This window comes from Bos indicus x Bos taurus, chromosome 3, assembly GCF_003369695.1.
Source record: "Bos indicus x Bos taurus breed Angus x Brahman F1 hybrid chromosome 3, Bos_hybrid_MaternalHap_v2.0, whole genome shotgun sequence".
Classification (NCBI taxonomy): domain Eukaryota; kingdom Metazoa; phylum Chordata; class Mammalia; order Artiodactyla; family Bovidae; genus Bos; species Bos indicus x Bos taurus.
Window position 1 is genome coordinate 15082032 of NC_040078.1, and position 19036 is coordinate 15101067.

At 39.9% G+C, this 19036-nt stretch overlaps 2 protein-coding genes across 10 annotated transcripts in view; one reads left to right on the forward strand and one right to left on the reverse strand.

The window, feature by feature from the left end:
* The window catches only part of DAP3 (death associated protein 3), a 41401-nt gene extending 29811 nt beyond the window's left edge, over positions 1-11590 (reverse strand). The window contains exon 1 of one of the 4 annotated variants that reach the window (XM_027531137.1): positions 11511-11590. Coding sequence is in view for 1 of the 4 variants with exons in the window: in XM_027531121.1 (XP_027386922.1) it covers positions 10340-10344 (5 nt within the window). In the remaining 3 variants the exon portion in view is untranslated. The other 3 variants (XM_027531130.1, XM_027531144.1, XM_027531121.1) reach the window with 3 other exon arrangements.
* The window catches only part of ASH1L (ASH1 like histone lysine methyltransferase), a 208003-nt gene continuing 199841 nt past the window's right edge, over positions 10875-19036 (forward strand). For 2 of the 6 annotated variants that reach the window (XM_027530900.1, XM_027530949.1), the window contains exon 1: positions 11588-11663. The gene's annotated coding sequence lies outside the window, so the exon portion shown is untranslated. Of the gene's footprint in view, positions 10947-11271; positions 11549-11587; positions 11664-19036 lie in introns of those variants that run through there. The other 4 variants (XM_027530921.1, XM_027530939.1, XM_027530906.1 and 1 more) reach the window with 4 other exon arrangements.

Sequence of the window (19036 nt, forward strand, 5' to 3'; positions counted from 1 at the left end):
GTTTCATTGAGAGTACAGCTCGCCAATATCATCAGTTCTTTCTTTTTTAAACAAATATTCCTAAGTCCTAGTGTTAGTCACTCAGTCGTGTCCGACTCTTTCTGACCCTCGGGACTGTCACCTGACAGGTTCTTCTGTCCGTGGGATTTTCTAGGCAAGCATACTGGAGAGGGTTGCCATTTCCTTCTCCAGGGGATCTTCCTGACCCAGGGATCGAACCTGGGTCTCCTGCACTGCAGGCAGGTTCTTTACCATCTGAGCCCCCAGTGGTTATAAAACAAATATTATTATCTAGCAAAATCCCAGCAGCCTTTTTAATGGAAATTGTCAAGCTGATCTCAAAATTCATATGAAAATGTAATGAACTCAGAATAGCCTATAAAACCTTGAAAAAAAAAAGTTGGAGGGCTTACATTCCTGATTTCAAAAGTTATGGTATGAGCATATGCCTATAGATCTTATGTCTCACCTATATGCCTACAGATAAATTGAACAGGGTTGAGAATTCAGTAATAAACTCTTATACCACAGTCAGCTGATTTTTAACATGAGTGCCAAGAAAATCCAATGGGAGCAAGAACAGTCAAGAAATGGTGGGACAGCAGAATATTCACATGTAAAAGAATGAAATTATGACACCTAGCTCACATCACATACAAAAATTAACTCAAAATAGATTACAGACCTAAATGGAAGTGCTAAAACTATAAAACTATTTTCTTCTAAGAATACAAGAGTAAATCTCTGGGACTTTGGATTATGCAATGGTTTCTTAATGATGCCAAAAGCTCAAATAAGAAAAATAAAAATAGGTACTTGGGCTTCATCAAAATTAAAAAGTTCTGCTTCAAAGCATACTATCAAGACAGATAATTCCTCAGCAGTTCAGTGGTTAGGAATAAGTGCTTTCATAGCCAGAGCCAGGTTTGATCTCTGGTGGGGTAATCAGCAAAAAAAAAAATCAGCCAAAAAAAAAAAGAGAAACAAACAAAACACAACAAAACAAAGAAAATAAAAAACCCACAGAACGTTAGAAAAGATTTGCAAATTATGTATCTGATAAAGATATAATATATCTGATTATATATCTGTATATCCCTATACAAAGAACTGAGCAATAAAAAGAAAACATAACTCAAAAATGGTCCAAGAACTTAAACAGATGTTTCTCCAAAGAAGATATACGATGACCATTAAGCACATGAAAGGACTCTCAACACCACTAGGAAAATACAAATCAGAAACGCAATGTGATATAGGACTTCCCTGGTCCAGTGGTTAAAAATTCACCTTGCAATGCAGGGAGCATGGATTCTATCCCTGGTCAGGGCACTAAAATCCTGCATGGCTCAGAGCAACTAAGCCTGTGCACCACTACTCGAGAGCCCATGTGTGTACAACAAAAGATCCCATGTGACCAAGACCCAGTGCAGCCAAATAAATTTTGTTGTTATTCAGTTGCTCAGTCGTGTTGGACTGTTTGCAACCCCATGGACTGTAGCACGCCAGGCTACCCTGTCCTTCACTATCTCCCAGAATTTGCTCAAATTCATGTCCCTTGAGTTGATGATGCCATGCAAACATCTCATCCTCTGTTGCCCCTTTCTTCTCCTGCCCTCAATCTTTCCTAGCATCAGAGTCTTTTCCAAAGAGTCAGTTCTTTGCATCAGATGGCCAAAATATTGGCGCTTCAGCTTCAGCCATCAGCCCTTCCAATGAATATCAGGGCTGATTTCCTTTAGGATTGACTGGTTTGATCTCCCTGCAGTTCAAGGGACTCTCAAGAGTCTTCTCCAGCACCATAGTTCAAAAGCATCAATTCTTCAGTGCTCAGCCTTCTTTATGGTCCAACTCTCATATTCATACATGACTACTGGAAAAACCGTAGCTTTGACTATATGGACCTTTGTTGACAAAGTAATGTCTGCTCTTTAATACACTGTCTAGATTGTCACAGCTTTTCTTCCAAGGAGCAAGTGTCTTTTAACTTCAAATAAATTAATAAAAAAAAAAATACAATGTGATACCACTTCACACTCACAAGGATAGCTAAAATCAAAAAGAACAGACAATAACAAGCATTGAAGAGGATGCAGGAAAACCGGAATCCTTATACATTGCTGCTAGGATTGTAAAATGGCTCAGTCACTTTGACTGTTAGTCATTTCCTCAAAAGTTTTAACGGATTTACCAAATGACCTTCCCCTAGTTATATACCCAAGAGAAATGAAAACATTTGCACACATTACCATTTGTGTGGAAATGCTCACAACTGCGTAATTCATAATAGCCAAAATCTAGAAACAATCCAAATGTCCATTAACTGATAAACAGATGTGGTGCAGTCATTCAATGGAACATTATTCAGTAAATAAGCAATGAAGCTCTGATACATGTTACAACATGGATGAACCTTTAAACAAAAGGAACGAAGTCTGTCACAAAAGATCAAATGTAGTATACTTCTAATGATATGAAATGTTCACAATGGGCAAATCTACTGAGACAAAAAATTCCATTAGTGGTTGCCAGAGCTGGGAGAGGGGAGAATGGAGACTGACTACCGGTGGGTACTTTTGGGGTAATAAAAATGTTCTAAAATTAGACAGTAGTAATGTTTATGCAACTCTGTGAATATACTAAAAACTGACTGAACTGTAAACTTTAAAGACACTGAGTTTAACTCAGAAGTACATGAATTATAGTATGTCAACCTCAATAAAGCTGTTATTAAAAAAAATATTGTTCTAGCCATATTAAAATAACCAAAAATAGAAGCTAAGATGCAGTGACTACTATATGCCAGACAATGTACTACTATATATTATATGCTTTACGTTATTTTAGCATCACAGCAGCCTCTGAAGCATTTATCAGTTGCTGCTGCTGAACAAACTACCCCAAAACTCAGTGGTTTAAAACAATAACTATTATCACTCCGAAGTCTACAGCTACAAGCTGGTTACTTCCCTTGCTCTGGACCAGATCTGGCTATCTTTGAAGTACTTCCTCATGCATCTGAGGTTAGTCTCAACCAGGATGACTGATTCTACTGTACACTGTCTCTCAGCTTCTTTGCAGAGTGGCCTGGACTTGTCACAGCAGGAGCAACGGTCCAAGAGAACTAAAACACTTAAGACCCCTTCAAATCTGGCTCAGACCAGTAAAGACTGTTGCATTCTATTGCAGACCATGATAGGCCAACTTGACCAGGGTTCAATCCCTGGGTTGGGGAGATCCCCTGGAGTAGGAAATGGCACCCCACTCCTGTATTCTTGCCTGGAAAATTCCATGGGCAGAGGAGCCTGCCAGGCTACAGTTGATAGGACTGCAAAGAGTCGGACTCGACTGAGTGCACACGGACAGTTACGTAAGTTACAGGTATGGTGTCCTGTGTTTTTACAGTCCATGGGGCCGCAAAGAGTCGGACATGACTGAGCAACCGAGCACACGCATATAGTCCAGGTTGGGTTCAAATGGTAGGAAGGAGACTTTACCGCTTTGTGGGAGGATCTGTAAAATTAGACCATGGGGTCGCAAAGAGTCGGACACAACTGAATGACTTTCATTTTCACTTTTGCTGCAAAATTACAATTTTTCTAACAAGTGGAAACCACTGTACTGTTAAAAAATGGAGAAGCTTGGATCTAAACATGGTTATTGGAATTGAGAGTAAATATTCCTCATCACTATACCATTTTTCTTCCTAGGTAGCCTCAACACTTTATTTGTGCAGCTATTTGTTGATTTTGACCTTAGTTAAGAATAACTGGACTTCCCTGGTGGCTCAGAAGGCAAAGCATCTTTCTGCAATGTGGAAGATCTGGGTTCGATCCCTGGGTCGGGAAGATTCCCCGAGAAGGAAATGGCAACTCACTTCAGTACTCTAGCTTAGAAAATCCCATGGACGGAGGAGCCTGGTGTCCATGGAGTCGCAAAGAGTCGGACACGACTGAGTGACTTCACTTTCACTTTCTAAGAATAACTGAATTATTAAAATTTAATTGTTTTGAAACTTTGTCAATATTATCTACATTAATGAAAGTTTTTGAAACTTCACAACTTAAAAAAATTTAGTTATAAAGTTAATCAATGAGAACTAAAAGTTGTTTTGTTGTTGTTTAGTCACTGAGTCATGTCTGCCTCTTTTGTAACCCTGGACAGTAGTCTGCCAAGGCTCCTCTGTCCATGGGGTTTCCCAGGCAAGAATACTGGAGTGGGTTGCCCTTTCCTTCTCCAGGGGATCTTCCTGATCCAGGGATCAAACCTGTGTCTCCTGCTTGGCAGGCAGATTCTTCACCACTAAGCCACCTGGGAAGCCCAAAATTGTTTTGATAAAATTCCAAACCAGAAATTATTGAATAGAGTTGCAGTTTTCATATCAGTTTCAGCATCAGATGAAATTTGACTTTATTTTGTATGCATAATACTAGAAACTTGAGTCACACAGGTAGTTGCAAGGGATAAACATTTGTAATAGTTGTTTAGTTTTCATTTTTAAAAACTTTGGGCCAAAAGAACAGCAAAGATAGTAGAAAGAGTTTCCTACACCCTTCATCCAACTTCTCCTAATGTTAACATCTTACATGCCCATAGCACAATTATCAAAATTAAGAAATTAATAGTTACAATACTATTCACTAAACCATGGACTTTATTTGGATTTTGCAAACTTTTTTGATAATGTACTCTTCCTGTTATAGGTTCCAATTCAGGATCCTCCATATGGAGATCTGAATGTTTTTCTGAAATCTATCACCAACATATTACCTATCCTTTAAAAATTGTGTGAAAATTATAAATTTGAAAAATATATCCTCAGCTATTTCATTCAAGTAACAATTTAATACGATACAGTTATCTGAAGAGTTTTGTAGCATAGCCTAGATCACTGGTTTCCAATGGTGGCTGCACATTAGAATCATCTGAGTATAATTAAAACTCTGCTATCCAGAGTGTATCTCAGACCAATTAAACCACAATGTCTATTAGTGAGATTCAGACATAGGTATTTCATAGGTATTAGAGTTACCTCACTGATTCCAATGTGCAGCTAAGAGTGAGAACCACTGCATAGATGTCAATGGTTAAGGGAATTTCAACCCATTTAAGAACAGGTAGTCTCTGGGTATGGTTATATAACCAATTCAGCATTCAGTACATATTTCTCCAAAAAGCCATGAGATTATCAAATGTCTTATATTAATGAAGATATATATATATATGTAAAATGTCATTATTTTGGTTTACCATTCATGGAATTCTGACAAAAGATGATACATTAATCTGCCATAGCTTTTTCTCTATTGAAACTAGACTGATTTCCCAATGATCAGTAATTCTTTTTCATTTACTTTTTTTTTTTTGCCATGTCATGTAGCATGCGCAATCTTAGTTCCCTGACCAGGTATAGGGATTCAATCCATGACCCCTGCATTAAGAATGTGGAGTCCTAAACTCTGGACCACTGGGGAAGTCCTAGGAATCTTTTTTTCTAAACCAGCAACTTGGTCCCCTATGAAACATCCGGCAATGTCTGATAGGAGTTTGGTTGTCACAACTTGGGGGAGAGGTGCTCCTGGCATCTAGTGAATTGAGAGGCCAGGGTTTCTGTTAAGCATTCTGCAATGCACAGGAGAGGCTCCCACAACAAAGAATTATCCAGTCCCAAATTTCAGCAGTGCCAAGATTGAGAAAAAGTGTTCTAAATCTTGAGTCCTGTAGGAAAAATTTGCTTCTTGGAGATTATTCACTGCAACATTGTTTCTAATATTGCAAGAATGGAAAGAGTCTAATTCAGCATATCCATACCATGGAATACTATGCAGCTGTTTAGAAACAAAACAATCCTAAACGTTCTCTCCATATTAATGAGGAAAAAATCTCTAACATACAGTAAGTGGAAAACAAACCAAAAACAAAATGCAGAACAAGGTATACAGCAGCTATCATTTATGTACAAAAGGGGAAAATCTATCCAATTTGTTTGTAAAAAGGTAAATATTTTGAAGGATATACAAAAATTGATAATCCTGTTTGCCTTTAGGGAAAGGAAATGGGTTCTGGTGGGGGCAGGAAGAGAGAGTGTAGTGTCTTTTATACTTTTTGACCTCTGAGCCATGTTGCTATCACCCAGGGAGAAAGTAAATTAAAATTAAATCAACAAACCCCTAATGAATCCTTTAAAGCTAACAAACAGCTTTTCTGTATGAATTATATTACTCTGTTTAGAAAAATCCTGCTGCATCCAATTGTGTTAGGCTGAGGTTAAAGAAAATAAACAGTGGGGCCCCATCCCAACAACACATCTAAATCTACCCTGGTAAGGTTTGGGAAACCCTCAGGTTTCTCACAAGGGTACTTCTCATGTACCATTCTTCACAGGAAAAATAACATTGTTTCAAGCTTGTAAAAACATCTTTTTTTTTTTTTCTTTACTCTGTGAGCCCAAGTTTCCTATCTGTAAAACAAGGGCAAGGACTATAGTAGTGTTTTCCAGACATTTTTCCTTCCTTTGGTAATATACCATTTACCAAGCTAAGAGCAATTTAAAATACCAACATATAAAAAATATACAAGGGCTGTACTAGGAAAAACAGGAATAAGGCACATCTGCTTTGATGTTCACTTTCTTCCAGCTACTAAATAAATTACAGAGGAGAACATCTAGGGTTCAAAAAACAAAACAACCCAGAGCAACCACAATAGCGACAGCTAACATTTACTGAACATTTTCTGTAGATCAGGCACTGGTCTGAGTGCTTTATGTGAATTAACTCTATATATTTTCAAAACAATTCTATGACATAAATATTATTATCTCCAACTTACAAAGATAAAGTGGCAAGTATGGCAGAATAGTTAAAAACATGGACTCGAGAATAACTTCTTAAAAAAAAAAAGAATCTAACTTCTAGGATTTGAAATGGGGCTCTCCTACTTAATAGTTGTGTGACCTTAAGCAAGTTACTTAAACTTTGTGTTGTCTGTTTCCTCATTTCTAAAACGGAGAAAACAGTAGTATTTACATACAGGATTCTTAAAAGGATTAAATTACTTTAAAAAAATGGGTTATTACTATGACCAACTAGTTTCTACCCAAGTTTGCATAGCTACCAAGTAAAAGAGTCAGGCTTTGAACCCAGGCAGTGGGGAGTGTACATTTCTACTTTGCTAAAAGGCGATTACCTGAAGCATGAGTTTAAAATCATGGTACCCAAACAAAAATTGCAGAGTTCCTCCCTTGGTAAATAGAAAATTATTTATGGACTATTATATACATATATACATACATATATATATATTTTACTTATCATATAAGAGTTTGAAGCTCTATATTTTTATAGTATTTACCATAACTTGTCAAGGGTAAAGTTAACCCTGATGATGCTCCAGTAGGTTGTATTTTTAAATGTTTGAAACTTTATTTTAAAAGTGTACATCAGGATTTCCCTGGTGGTTCAGTGGTTGAGAATCTGCCTTGTAATGTGGGGAACTCGGATGTGATCCCCGGTCAGGGAACTAAGATCCCACACATCTTGGGGTAGCCGGTGAGCCGAAACTAGAGAGCCGATGTGCCACAACTAAGACCAGACGAAGCCAAATAAATAAATAGTTTTTAAAAAGTGTACACTGAAAAGCTTTTCTTGCTAATCTGCATTCCACCTTTCCCTGCTGCAACATCCCAGCAAGGAAGCATTATGAGATAAATGTTTAATTACTTCTATTCTAGTGGGGAAATCTGAGCTCAGCTTAGCTAAGACTGCTGCTGTACAGCAATAGCATAGAGCCCAACTGTCTATTTACAGCTTGAGGACTGATGCCAGAAGCAGAGCAGTAGGGAAACTCTGGAAATCTAGGCGGTTTTGCTGAGGGCCTCTCACTATGCTTAAAGAAAGTGAAGTGAAGTGAAGTGAAGTCGCTCAGTCATGTCTGACTCTTTGCGACCCCATGGACTGTAACCCACCAGGCTCCTCAGCCCATGGAATTTTCCAGGCAAGAGTACTGGAACGGGTTGCCATTTCCTTCTCCAGGGGATCTTCCCAACCCGGGTATCGAACCCGGGTCTCCCGCACTGCAGGCAGACGCTTTACCGTCTGAGCCACTTTCAGTTAAATCTTACCCTCTTTTAAATTAAAATACAAAACCATCATCCAAGGCAAAGTACTCTGGAGGTAGTTGTGATTTGGCCCCCTTTCTGTGTTTCCTATTGCTACTGTAACAAATTGCCACAAACCTGGTGATAATAATAAAACAACATAAATTTGTCATCTAGAGTTCTGTGGTTTAAAAGTCCAAAATCAAAGTGTCAGCAGGACTGTGTTCTTTCTGGGTGCTGTAGTAGAGAATGTTTTCTTGACTTCTCTAGGTTTTAGAGGTTGCCCTTCATCTTCAAAGCCTGCCTGCAGCAGCTGGTCAGGTCTATGTCCTCCTGCATCACTCTGACACTGACTCTTTGGTCTTCCTCTTCCATCTTTCAAGAACTCTTGTAATTGCAGCGGGGTTACCAGATGATTCAGGGTAATCTCCCTATTTTCAGATTAGCTGATTAGTAAGTATCCTTAATTTTCTTTTGCCATGTAATATAACACATTTACTGCTTCCAGGGATTACAACACAGACATCTTTCGCGGAACCATTATTCTGTTTTCCATACTTTCCTTAGTTCAAATAATTCAAGGTTCATTCATTCAATAAGGTCATTTTATTGAGCACTTAATATATTTTAGTCTCTGGTAGGCACTGGGGACATACATAAAAGAATTGAATAGTATCTTATCTGTCTATACTTAATGGGCAATTCATGAAGTGCAGTTACCAGAAGTAAGTTAAAGGCAGAGACTATAAGTAACTCTCTTTATATACAGGTGTAGTGGAATTGTATTAGAAGTGTTTTTTTTTCTTTGTAGCATATGCAATTATGTTGCTAAAAACAAATTTACTGTGAAGGCAATGTGATATAGTGAAAAAAGTTACATTTTTAAGAGCCAGGCAAACTAAAGTCTAAAGATAGTTATCTGACTTTTTTGAGCCTCAGGCTTCTCATCTGTAAAACGGGGATAATATGATCTATTTCAAAGTGTTGTTTATTTTAAGGATTAAACAGGAACGCAAGTTCTCCTGGCATAGTATTTCACAAATGTTAATTTTCTTTCCCTTCTAATATTTTAAGTATCTAAAATTCATTTCAACATTTCCATGACTTGCTTTACACTAAACTACCAAAGAATGTAAAAGAAATGTTAGACATAGTTCCTGACAACAAATTTAAAATGCTTTTAGTAGAGCAACACACTTGCATACATGGCACAATTAAAAAAGATCAACGGCTCCTGAACAGCTCCATGAAAAAGTTCGGACTTAAGGTTAGGAAAAGCAAATAGAGTGAGGTAACTGAGGTGAATTTCCCTTAAAAAAAAAAAAAAAAGCAAGCAAGCAAACAAAACCAGACTCACAGATTGAAATATGGTAAAGAGGAAATTTAGGAGTGTCTAACTTTAGAGCTTGAATGGCCTTTGAGATTAATCTAGTACAGTGATTTTGAAACCATTGCCAGATCCCTAGAAGTCCACAGATGTGAAGGAAAAGGGAAACCTAAGTGGATCCCTTGTCTCATGTATTCGGCTTTGCCTACAAGGTAAAACAAAAGATTACTAGAAGAGAGCTTTGGAATTACCTGTGGCTTTTAATAGTCCATAATTCTTTTGAATTCAATCAAGAAAAAGTAAATGTTCATGCAGAGCTTTGAGACACAAGTATCAGTAACTATGGAAATCTGATAGACCTAGATTTGCATTGTTTTATTAACGATTTGGAAGAATAGGACACAAACTACCAATTTATCAACATCACCGTTAACGATAACGTAACACTGCACTTTCCCTGTACCTAGGAGTTAATTTGACTCTACACGTATTTCATCGCACATCAACCCTGAAGGCAGATTAGGGGCTCACTAATTTCTATGTTCAATTTTTCGTTTCTTGTTGACAAAGAACTAAGAAAAATAACTTTCTGAAGGACACATAAGACACGGCAGATGGAGTCCAGACCTGAATTTGATATATATGGTATCTTTATTCCCTAACCAGGCTGCCTAATGAGGTTGAAAATACATCATCCATTCATCATCCACCTACGAGGAATGCGTAAAAATGCACAAAAAACATCACTGCATATAAACAGTAGTGTGAAACTCGAGAAATTTAAGCTGGGTTTAAATAAAAAAGAAAAAGTCGACCACTGAGTGCGTTCTTTCCTGGGTCCTAGGTCCGCAACACAGAGCCCAAAGGGAAGCCCCCTAAGGAGGGTCGCCGGCCCTACCGGTCTCACTCCCTACCTCATGGAGGTTCAGAGTCCCGCTCCTTTCCCTCATGGGTATAACCCCCGTGCCGGTCCATTTCCTCACCGAGTCACAAACCAGCTCCCCCGGCCCGGCAAACGGCAGACACTGTCAAGCGCTGTCTCCACGCCGCGCGTCCCGCAGCGGAGAAGTAAGCTCGGGTCGTAAGGCAGGAAGCTACTTAATGCGCAGCCGCCGCAGCCTCCAACCACCCGCCAGCGGAGGGGCGCTAGGCCGCCCCCGACCCGCTCGCCGCGGCCAGGGCGAGGCCAGAAAAGGAAGCTGCGGCGCCAGGGCGCGGCGGCCAGCGAGGTAAATAGCCACAGGTTTCTCTCCGTCGCTCGCGGTAATTCGTGTCCTAACGGCAAGCTTTGCCCGCTTCGCCTGTCGTCTTCTCCCCCGCTTCTACAGCCAACGGGAATGGAACAGTCCAGCGGGGGGGATTGTGGGAGGCGCACGCGTGAGGGGTGGAGGGTATGTCGTGGGGGCCGGAGGAGGAGGAGGCCGCGGCGGCCGTGGCGGCGGTTGGTGGCAGTGGGGGCGGGGAAGGGGGGGAGGAGAGGAGAGGAGGTGGAGGAGGAGGCTTGGGCTCGCGCTGCTGAAGGTACGCGTGAGGGCCCGCGCCAGAGCTGGCTTGACAGGGGCCGAGGGGAAGGGGAGGACTGTGCCACAAGGCGCCCCAGAGGGAGTGCGTACTGGCTGGCGGGCGCGCAAGGCGGCCGAAGGCGGTGGTTGGTGGGAGCAGCGAGCGACAAGCCCAGATACACTCTGGCGCGTGCGGGCGGGCGTGCGCGCTCCGCCGCCCGAGTCGGGTGAGGGGGGAGGACGAAGGGGGAAAACGCGAGGAGGGAGGAGTGGGAGGTGGGGGGGCACGAGGCGCCCTTCGCTCCCTCCCTCCCAAGGAGCTGCCGCCGCCGCCGCTCTGCCGCCGCCGCTCCCGCCGCCATTTTGGGTTCGCTTTGCGGAGGGGGAGAAGATCCCCGTCTCGGTTGCGGGACCCGCCTCCCCTCAGTTTCCCCCGCTTAGCCCCACGCCTTTCCCCTCTCCTCTCTCGCATTTCCGCCAGTCCGCTCACCCGCTGGCCGCCTCCTGACAAGCGGGAGGGATCCGCTGTGGACCAAGGGAAGCGGAGGAGCCTGGTGGCGGCCGCCCCCTCTTCCCCACTTCCCTGCACTCTCATCTCCCTCGGCCTCGGCCTCTGACACGGTGAGTAGAACCGTCTGGGGAGGCCTCTGGGCCTAAGTACTTCCTCCGCGACTCAGCCCCTGGCTTCCTGGGAGCTACTGTCATCTCCCGGACCTGGACCTCCGGGAGAGCGGCGGTAAGGATGGGGGAGGGGAGGGGAGGGCAGGGGATCCTGAGCTCGCCGGGAAGTCCCTCCCGGCGGGGGTGAAGGGGTGTCCCTGACAGGCGGGCTCCTGCCTGGGGGAGGGGGCGGGAAAGTACGCGAGTGGAGGCGGAGTCGGCGGTGCCCCTGACAGGTTAGTTTGTGTCTCGTGGAGGAGGGATTGGAGCATCCCCCATAGTCCTGTTTGTTTCGTTTAAGGGATAAAAGTGGCAGGAGGCAAGATTTTCCGTACGGTCAGATCTGTGGTGTCTCTGACATGCTGAAGTGTATGTAGGGACTACAGGATGATCTCAGTTTCGCAAGTTTAATAAATGTTGCTTGTTGCTTTGGGCATTGAAAGACATGTTTTTGGTCTAGAAGACAGATGGTCTGTTGGTGTATAGCGGCTGTGTTTGTGTGCGTATACAAGGAAGGAAAGTGTTCCGGAAGAGTTTGCTTGTATTTTTACAAGTGTAATCGAGTTCCCCCTTATACTAGCTTATTTTTAAAATAAAGCTTGGGATGTTCCTTGCTGGTTGATATGTTTGTGTATTTTAGGGTTTGGGATTGCCTTAATACTTACTTGTAAAGAGAAGTCATGGCAGTATTTTGGAAATATAGCGTGAAGTGGTGGGGTCAGGAATAGGAGAAACTTATCATAGCTATTCTTAAGAATAGTTTGTTGCTCAGAATAGACTGAATTGTTCAGATGTGAAGGCCCAGAACATCTTTACTTGAACAATGTACTGTGAGTGTATAAAGAATGGATGGAGTTTTTGTTGACCTGAGTTTGTATTAACACTTTGTAATAGAATAAAGCTTTTATATTGTTCAGAATGCTCTTTCAGTTTGTTTGTAGTCATAAATCTCTGTGGAAATGGTGGGATGAATGTTTCCTCCCATTTTACAAAATAGGAAATTGAGGCATAAAGACATCATTTTTTCAAGGTCATATGTTAAATTGGTGACAAACTTGGGATATAACAGATACTTTTGACTCCTAGTCCAGTAGTATAGTCATCATATCATGACATCTCAGGAGATCTTTGTCAGGCAAATCTGAGTTTATTGGAAAGGTAGGGGCATATTGAATGGTATTTGGTAGAGATCAGTTGTGTCAGACAGAACATAGGTTGTCTTTGCCAGGTTGGCCTGTGAGAGATGGGTATTCCATGGGGATATTACTTTTTGTTTATGGAGGAAGCAGAGCGTTTCTAACACTTGAGTTTGTGTATTTGAGGGAGGGATATTTAACTGGTAACATAGAAGCAGGGTGGGGGCTGACAGCTTAACTTTAAGGGAGAAAGGATCTTCTTTCCTTCATTCAACAAATATTTACTGAGTAACTACTCAATAAATGGTCCCTGCCTTGGGGTGAGAATAATCAAGGTGACTCTGTTGAAGCAGCTCCGGTACATTTGTCTTGACGGTGGTAAATACTGAGACAGTGATACATATTGAGTCGAGTGAGGCAGACAGGTCAGTGTGGAGTTGAAACTAGAAAACCTTCCTCAAAAATATACTCAGTTTGGAGGGAATTTAGATCTTCCAGACGTTTTACTGTGGAAGGATACAAGTGTATTTAAGCATCTAATAGGGTGCCCAGTTTGTGGAAGAGTGTGCTGCCTTTTGCATTTTCTTTTGGCATTTCCCAGTAAACTCTTTTTGGGATCTGGAATTGTCAGTATATGTGCCTGTGAATATTGGAACTTTTTGGCTGTGCTGAAGAAATTCTTCGAAAGACTTAATTTTGTAGTAAGGATCCCCTTCTCTGAACATGAGAGAAGTATACTTGAATTAAGGCAACTTAACTGTATTTCTCTGGAAAATAGTGTTTTTGATTTGCTGGATTAGTGGTTCTTAGAAGTTTTTTTGGGGTCCACTTATTCTTCTGAGAATGTGATGAAAAAACTCACTGTAGAAAATGTTGGGCATGAGCACAATCACACAAATTATGCATACAATTTTTAGAAACTTAAATTCTAATGAAGTAGAGACAATTTATATTTAAGTCTCATTTAAAAGTCTTTTTTTAAAAATAGTTTTGTTTGGGAGTGGAGATGTTGGTATGAGTTTAAGATGAAAGATTTTTTGACAGTGAGCATGCTGACAGTAAGGGGAACTTTAAGATCTTTTTTATTGTTTATTTTCTATTCTTTGCAGATTAATTTCTGCAGTGTTAAAACATGATTCTAATTAGGTTATCAGAGAATGTGATATAATTGCTTTCTAGTTTTGCATTGGGACTGAGGAGTTTTGAAGCTCATTTCTTGGAATTTATCTTAGTTATAACAAATGTTATTGAGTTGTTTTTATGCAGGGGACACAAAGATGAATAATATATGGCCTTTGTCCTTGAAGCTATTCTAATTCAGTTGAAGTTATGAATTGCATGTTAGTGGGAGCCTTTAAAAGGACAAGGTGGAAGGAAGCATATTTCTTCTAGAAGTTGAGATTTCATGACTTAATTGCCTGAGAGGTTTTGCTGTTATTCTTAGGAAGTTACAAAGTCTTCACATTCTGTATGCAACTTTGCAGCTTAAAAAATGTGTTTTGGTATCATTTGATGTTTTGAGATGAAGGATCTCTGGCTTGAAAAGGATGTAAATGTCGGTGGCATTTTTTATCTTGTTTTGGATGTATTTCTGTAGTGGGTTTACATAAAAAAGTCTTAATGTCATTTTTGGATAGACATGTATCTAGAAAACACTGGGGTGATTTGAAAGACTACCCCTGAATCTAGTACTGAAAATTAAAAATAATTACTGAATTTTTTAAAGAAAAGAAACTCAGAAAGGTGTTTTAATGGTACAGATTACAGGATTCAGTCAGATAATGGAAAGGTCTTGAGAAAATTGGTCTGATTGTCTCTATTGTCATGTCCTCTGGGTAAGAAGTCATGTAAATTTGTGAAAAGTTTATTTTCTCTAATTTTTAACTTAGTAGGTTCCTACATTAAAAAAAAAAACACATCATTTATATGTGTGTGTGTGTGTGTGTGTGCGTGTAGCGTGTCTGTATCTTTGCATATGGATAACATGTATATAGTCTCCTCTATGTATGAGATACTTCACAATTTAAAAAAACAACTATTTGCAATAATTACAAAAAATACACAGGATCTTAAAGGATCAAGAATAGAGTGATTTTCATGTCCTGTTCTTGGGTTGTATTCTAAGATATGAAGCATAACTTCCCTGTCTTGCTCAGTGCTGTGCCTTTATAGTGTCAGCAGTACCACTTGAGGTTTTATTCTAAGTCTTCCATGCCTTATGAATAAAGAATTTGGACACATTCAGTCCTGCCTAAAATAATCTGCCTGCACATGGTGGGAAAGTTTTACCGTGTGTGTAGGTAGTGAGTCTCCAATAAATAATTTCATATTGTTTTTTCAGGTATGCATGTTGATTTGAGTTTCTTAAAGATAATATATTCCCTTATATTACCTTAGATTGTAATCCACTGTGAGGTCTATTTTGTGCCAGCCTTTCCAGAAGCATGAGCTAGCTTAACCCTGGCTATCATGAGAGAGGGAAATGAAAGTAGTATTTAAGCTATATTGCTAGTCTTTTTTTTTCTTAATGTCTATCTTTAAACTATTTGTAATTTATTTGGTTTATATTCTTTCATTTGGAAAGGTTAGGTTTCATGCTTATGATTTGTTATCTGAGTTAATAACTGTCATTTCATATTTTAGAAATCACTTTCTTAGTGACTGGGGGTGTTGGTGGCAGTGTGATGTCAACACAACATAATAAATTATGGCTTCAAGCAGTAATGAAATTTAGCTGATAATCTTATTGCTATTTCAGAGTTATATTTCCTTCATTGAACATCTAACTTTTTTTAATGTTTGAAGAATATATAAAATTTTATTTTTAGCATTAATTGTTTTTGCTTTCCATAGTTTCTAATCATTTGCTGTCAGGCATTTGCAAGTTGATGACAAGAGTTTATATATTTTTTCCATTTAATTATGTTCCTTTCTTGAAGTGTGGAAAATTTCTAACCTGGAGAGCAATGAAATAAATAACAAAGTTCTCATGCATTCAACATCCAGCTTCAAAAGTTATCCAAACCCAGTTATCACACTATATCCCTATCAACTAGCGTCTCTTCATCCTCCCTTTCTTTATTTCAGATATTATATCATTTGATCCATAAATACAGTGTATACATTATTTTCACTTTTAAATGGGGAATTATTTTCCTTTAGTTAGGTTTATATAATTTTTTAAATAAAAAAACTTTTCATACCGAATGTCTAAACTTTTCATACCGAATACTTACAGTCTGTATTACCTGTCAATAGGGATTCCTCTGCAACATAAGAAGAAATGAACTGAATAGAACTTTACTTAGTTGCCTTTAGATGTTTGCGTTGTAAAATGCAGTTGGTTCCTGTGTTTCCTAGAAAAGTGTATCAGCTTTTTTTTCAAACACACAGTGAGAAGTAATGTCTCTTAGTTTTTTCATTGTTTTTTTTTAGTCATAGTGACAAATTGCTAAAAACATTTTCTAGATCCTTTTCAGTTCAGTTCAGTTGCTCAGTCGTGTCCGACTCTTTGCGACCCCATGAATCACAGCACGCCAGGCCTCCCTGTCCATCACCAACTCCCGGAGTTCACTCAAACTCACATCCATCGAGTCAGTGATGCCATCCAGCCATCTCATCCTCTGTCGTCCCCTTCTCCTCCTGCCCCCAATCCTTCCCAGCATCAGAGTCTTTTCCAATGAGTCAAGTCTTTGTATGAGGTGGCCAAAGTACTGGAGTTTCAGCTTTAGCATTATTCCTTCCAAAGAAATCCCAGGGCTGATCTCCTTCAGAATGGACTGGTTGGATCTCCTTGCAGTCCAAGGGACTCTCAAGAGTCTTCTCCAGCATCACAGTTCAAAAGCATCAATTCTTCGGCGCTCAGCCTTCTTCACAGTCCAACTCTCACATCCATACATGACCACAGGAAAAACCATAGCCTTGACTAGACGAACCTTTGTTGGCAAAGTAATGTCTCTGCTTTTGAATATGCTATCTAGGTTGGTCATAACTTTCCTTCCAAGGAGTAAGCGTCTTTTAATTTCATGGCTGCAGTCACCATCTGTAGTGATTTTGGAGCCCAGAAAAATAAAGTTAGACACTATTTCCACTGTTTCCCCATCTATTTCCCATGAAGTGATGAGACCGGATGCCATGATCTTCGTTTTCTGAATGTTGAGCTTTAAGCCGACTTTTTCACTCTCCACTTTCACTTTCATCAAGAGGCTTTTGAGTTCCTCTTCACTGTCTGCCATAAGGGTGGTGTCATCTGCATATCTGAGGTTATTGATATTTCTCCCGACAATCTTGTTTCCAGCTTGTGTTTCTTCCAGTCCAGCGTTTCTCATGATGTACTCTGAGTATAAGTTAAATAAGCAGGGTGACAATATACAGCCTTGACGTACTCCTTTTCCTATTTGGAACCAGTCTGCTGTTCCATGTCCAGTTCTAACTGTTGCTTCCTGACCTGCATACACATTTCTCAAGAGGCAGATTAGGTGGTCTGGTATTCCCATCTCTTTCAGAATTTTCCACAGTTTATTGTGATCCACACAGTCCAAGGCTTTGGCATAGTCAATAAAGCAGAAATAGATGTTTTTCTGGAACTCTCTTGCTTTTTCCATGATCCAGCGGATGTTGGCAAGTTGATCTCTGGTTCCTCTGCCTTTTCTAAAACCAGCTTGAACATCAGGCAGTTCACGGTTCACGTATTGCTGAAGCCTGGCTTGGAGAATTTTGAGCATTACTTTACTAGCGTGTGAGATGAGTGCAATTGTGCGGTAGTTTGAGCCTTCTTTGGCATTGCCTTTCTTTGGGATTGGAATGAAAACTGACCTTTTCTAGTCCTGTGGCCACTGCTGAGTTTTCCAAATTTGCTGGCATATTGAGTGCAGCACTTTCACAGCATCATCTTTCAGGATTTGGAATAGCTCAACTGGAATTCCATCACCTCCACTAGCATTGTTTGTAGTGATGCTTTCTAAGGCCCACTTGACTTCACATTCCAGGATGTCTGGCTCTAGGTCAGTGATCACACCATCGTGATTATCTGGGTCGTGAAGATCTTTTTTGTACAGTTCTTCCGTGTATTCTTGCCATCTCTTCTTAATATCTTCTGCTTCTGTTAGGTCCATACCATTTCTGTCCTTTATCGAGTCCGTCTTTGCATGAAATGTTCCTTTGGTAGCTCTGATTTTCTTGAAGAGATCCCTAGTCTTTCCCATTCTGTTCTTTTCCTCTATTTCTTTGCATTGATCGCTGAAGAAGGCTTTCTTATCTCTTCTTGCTGTTCTTTGGAATTCTGCATTCAGATGTTTATATCTTTCCTTTTCTCCTTTGCTTTTCGCTTCTCTTCTTTTCACAGCTATTTGTAAGGCCTCCCCAGACAGCCATCTTGCTTTTTTGCATTTCTTTTCCACGGGGATGGTCTTGATCCCTGTCTCCTGTAGTGTCACGAACCTCATTCCATAGTTCATCAGGCACTCTTATCTATCAGATCTAAGCCCTTAAATCTATTTCTCACTTCCACTGTATAATCATAAGGGATTTGATTTAGGTCATACCTGAATGGTCTAGTGGTTTTCCCTACTTTCTTCAATAGGATAGAAAAGAAGGTAAATATTCCTGTTGACTTATGAAGAAAAAACAGAGACTAGAGATTTGAAGTGATTGCTAGTTAAGTACAATATAGGTGTATATCCTTTTTTTCCAGAAAAGGTTGACAAGATGAACATGAATTCCATCATTAATGAAAGTTTGGTTAACTTATCTTCTTATTCTACAGTAAATAAATCATACATCTTTGACTTACACTTCTTGTTTTACATTTTTTTCCCTACCTTTTCCACACTTGATACCAAACCACTCCTCTCATTCAGTTTTATTTGTCCTAAGATCACAAGTGGACACTGTCCAATTATAAAGTAGCTATTATCATGGCTTCTTGGTGTAAGTGACATTGAGAATGTGGTGGAGACATTCCGTATGATAAAAATTTTTTAAATTCAGCATTGATGAAAATGAAAGCCCTAGAGTTTAAGGACTAACATGTGAAGCCTAATGGGATTTAATGGAGAAAACTTAAAAGATTGTCTTTGAAAGAAAAACTGCCAATTCTGACATTTGAGAAAATGGGGAAGTGAAATAATCCTGTATAATCATTATTGGATGAACAGTGTTTTATATATATATATATATTTGAGGATACAAAGATAGGGAGATAAGAATTTCAAATAAGTAGAAAATCTATGTATACAACTGATAACTAAATGATAACACAGGTTGGAAAGTTATTTAGATGCAGAAGCATATAAAGATGCAGACTCAAGAAGAA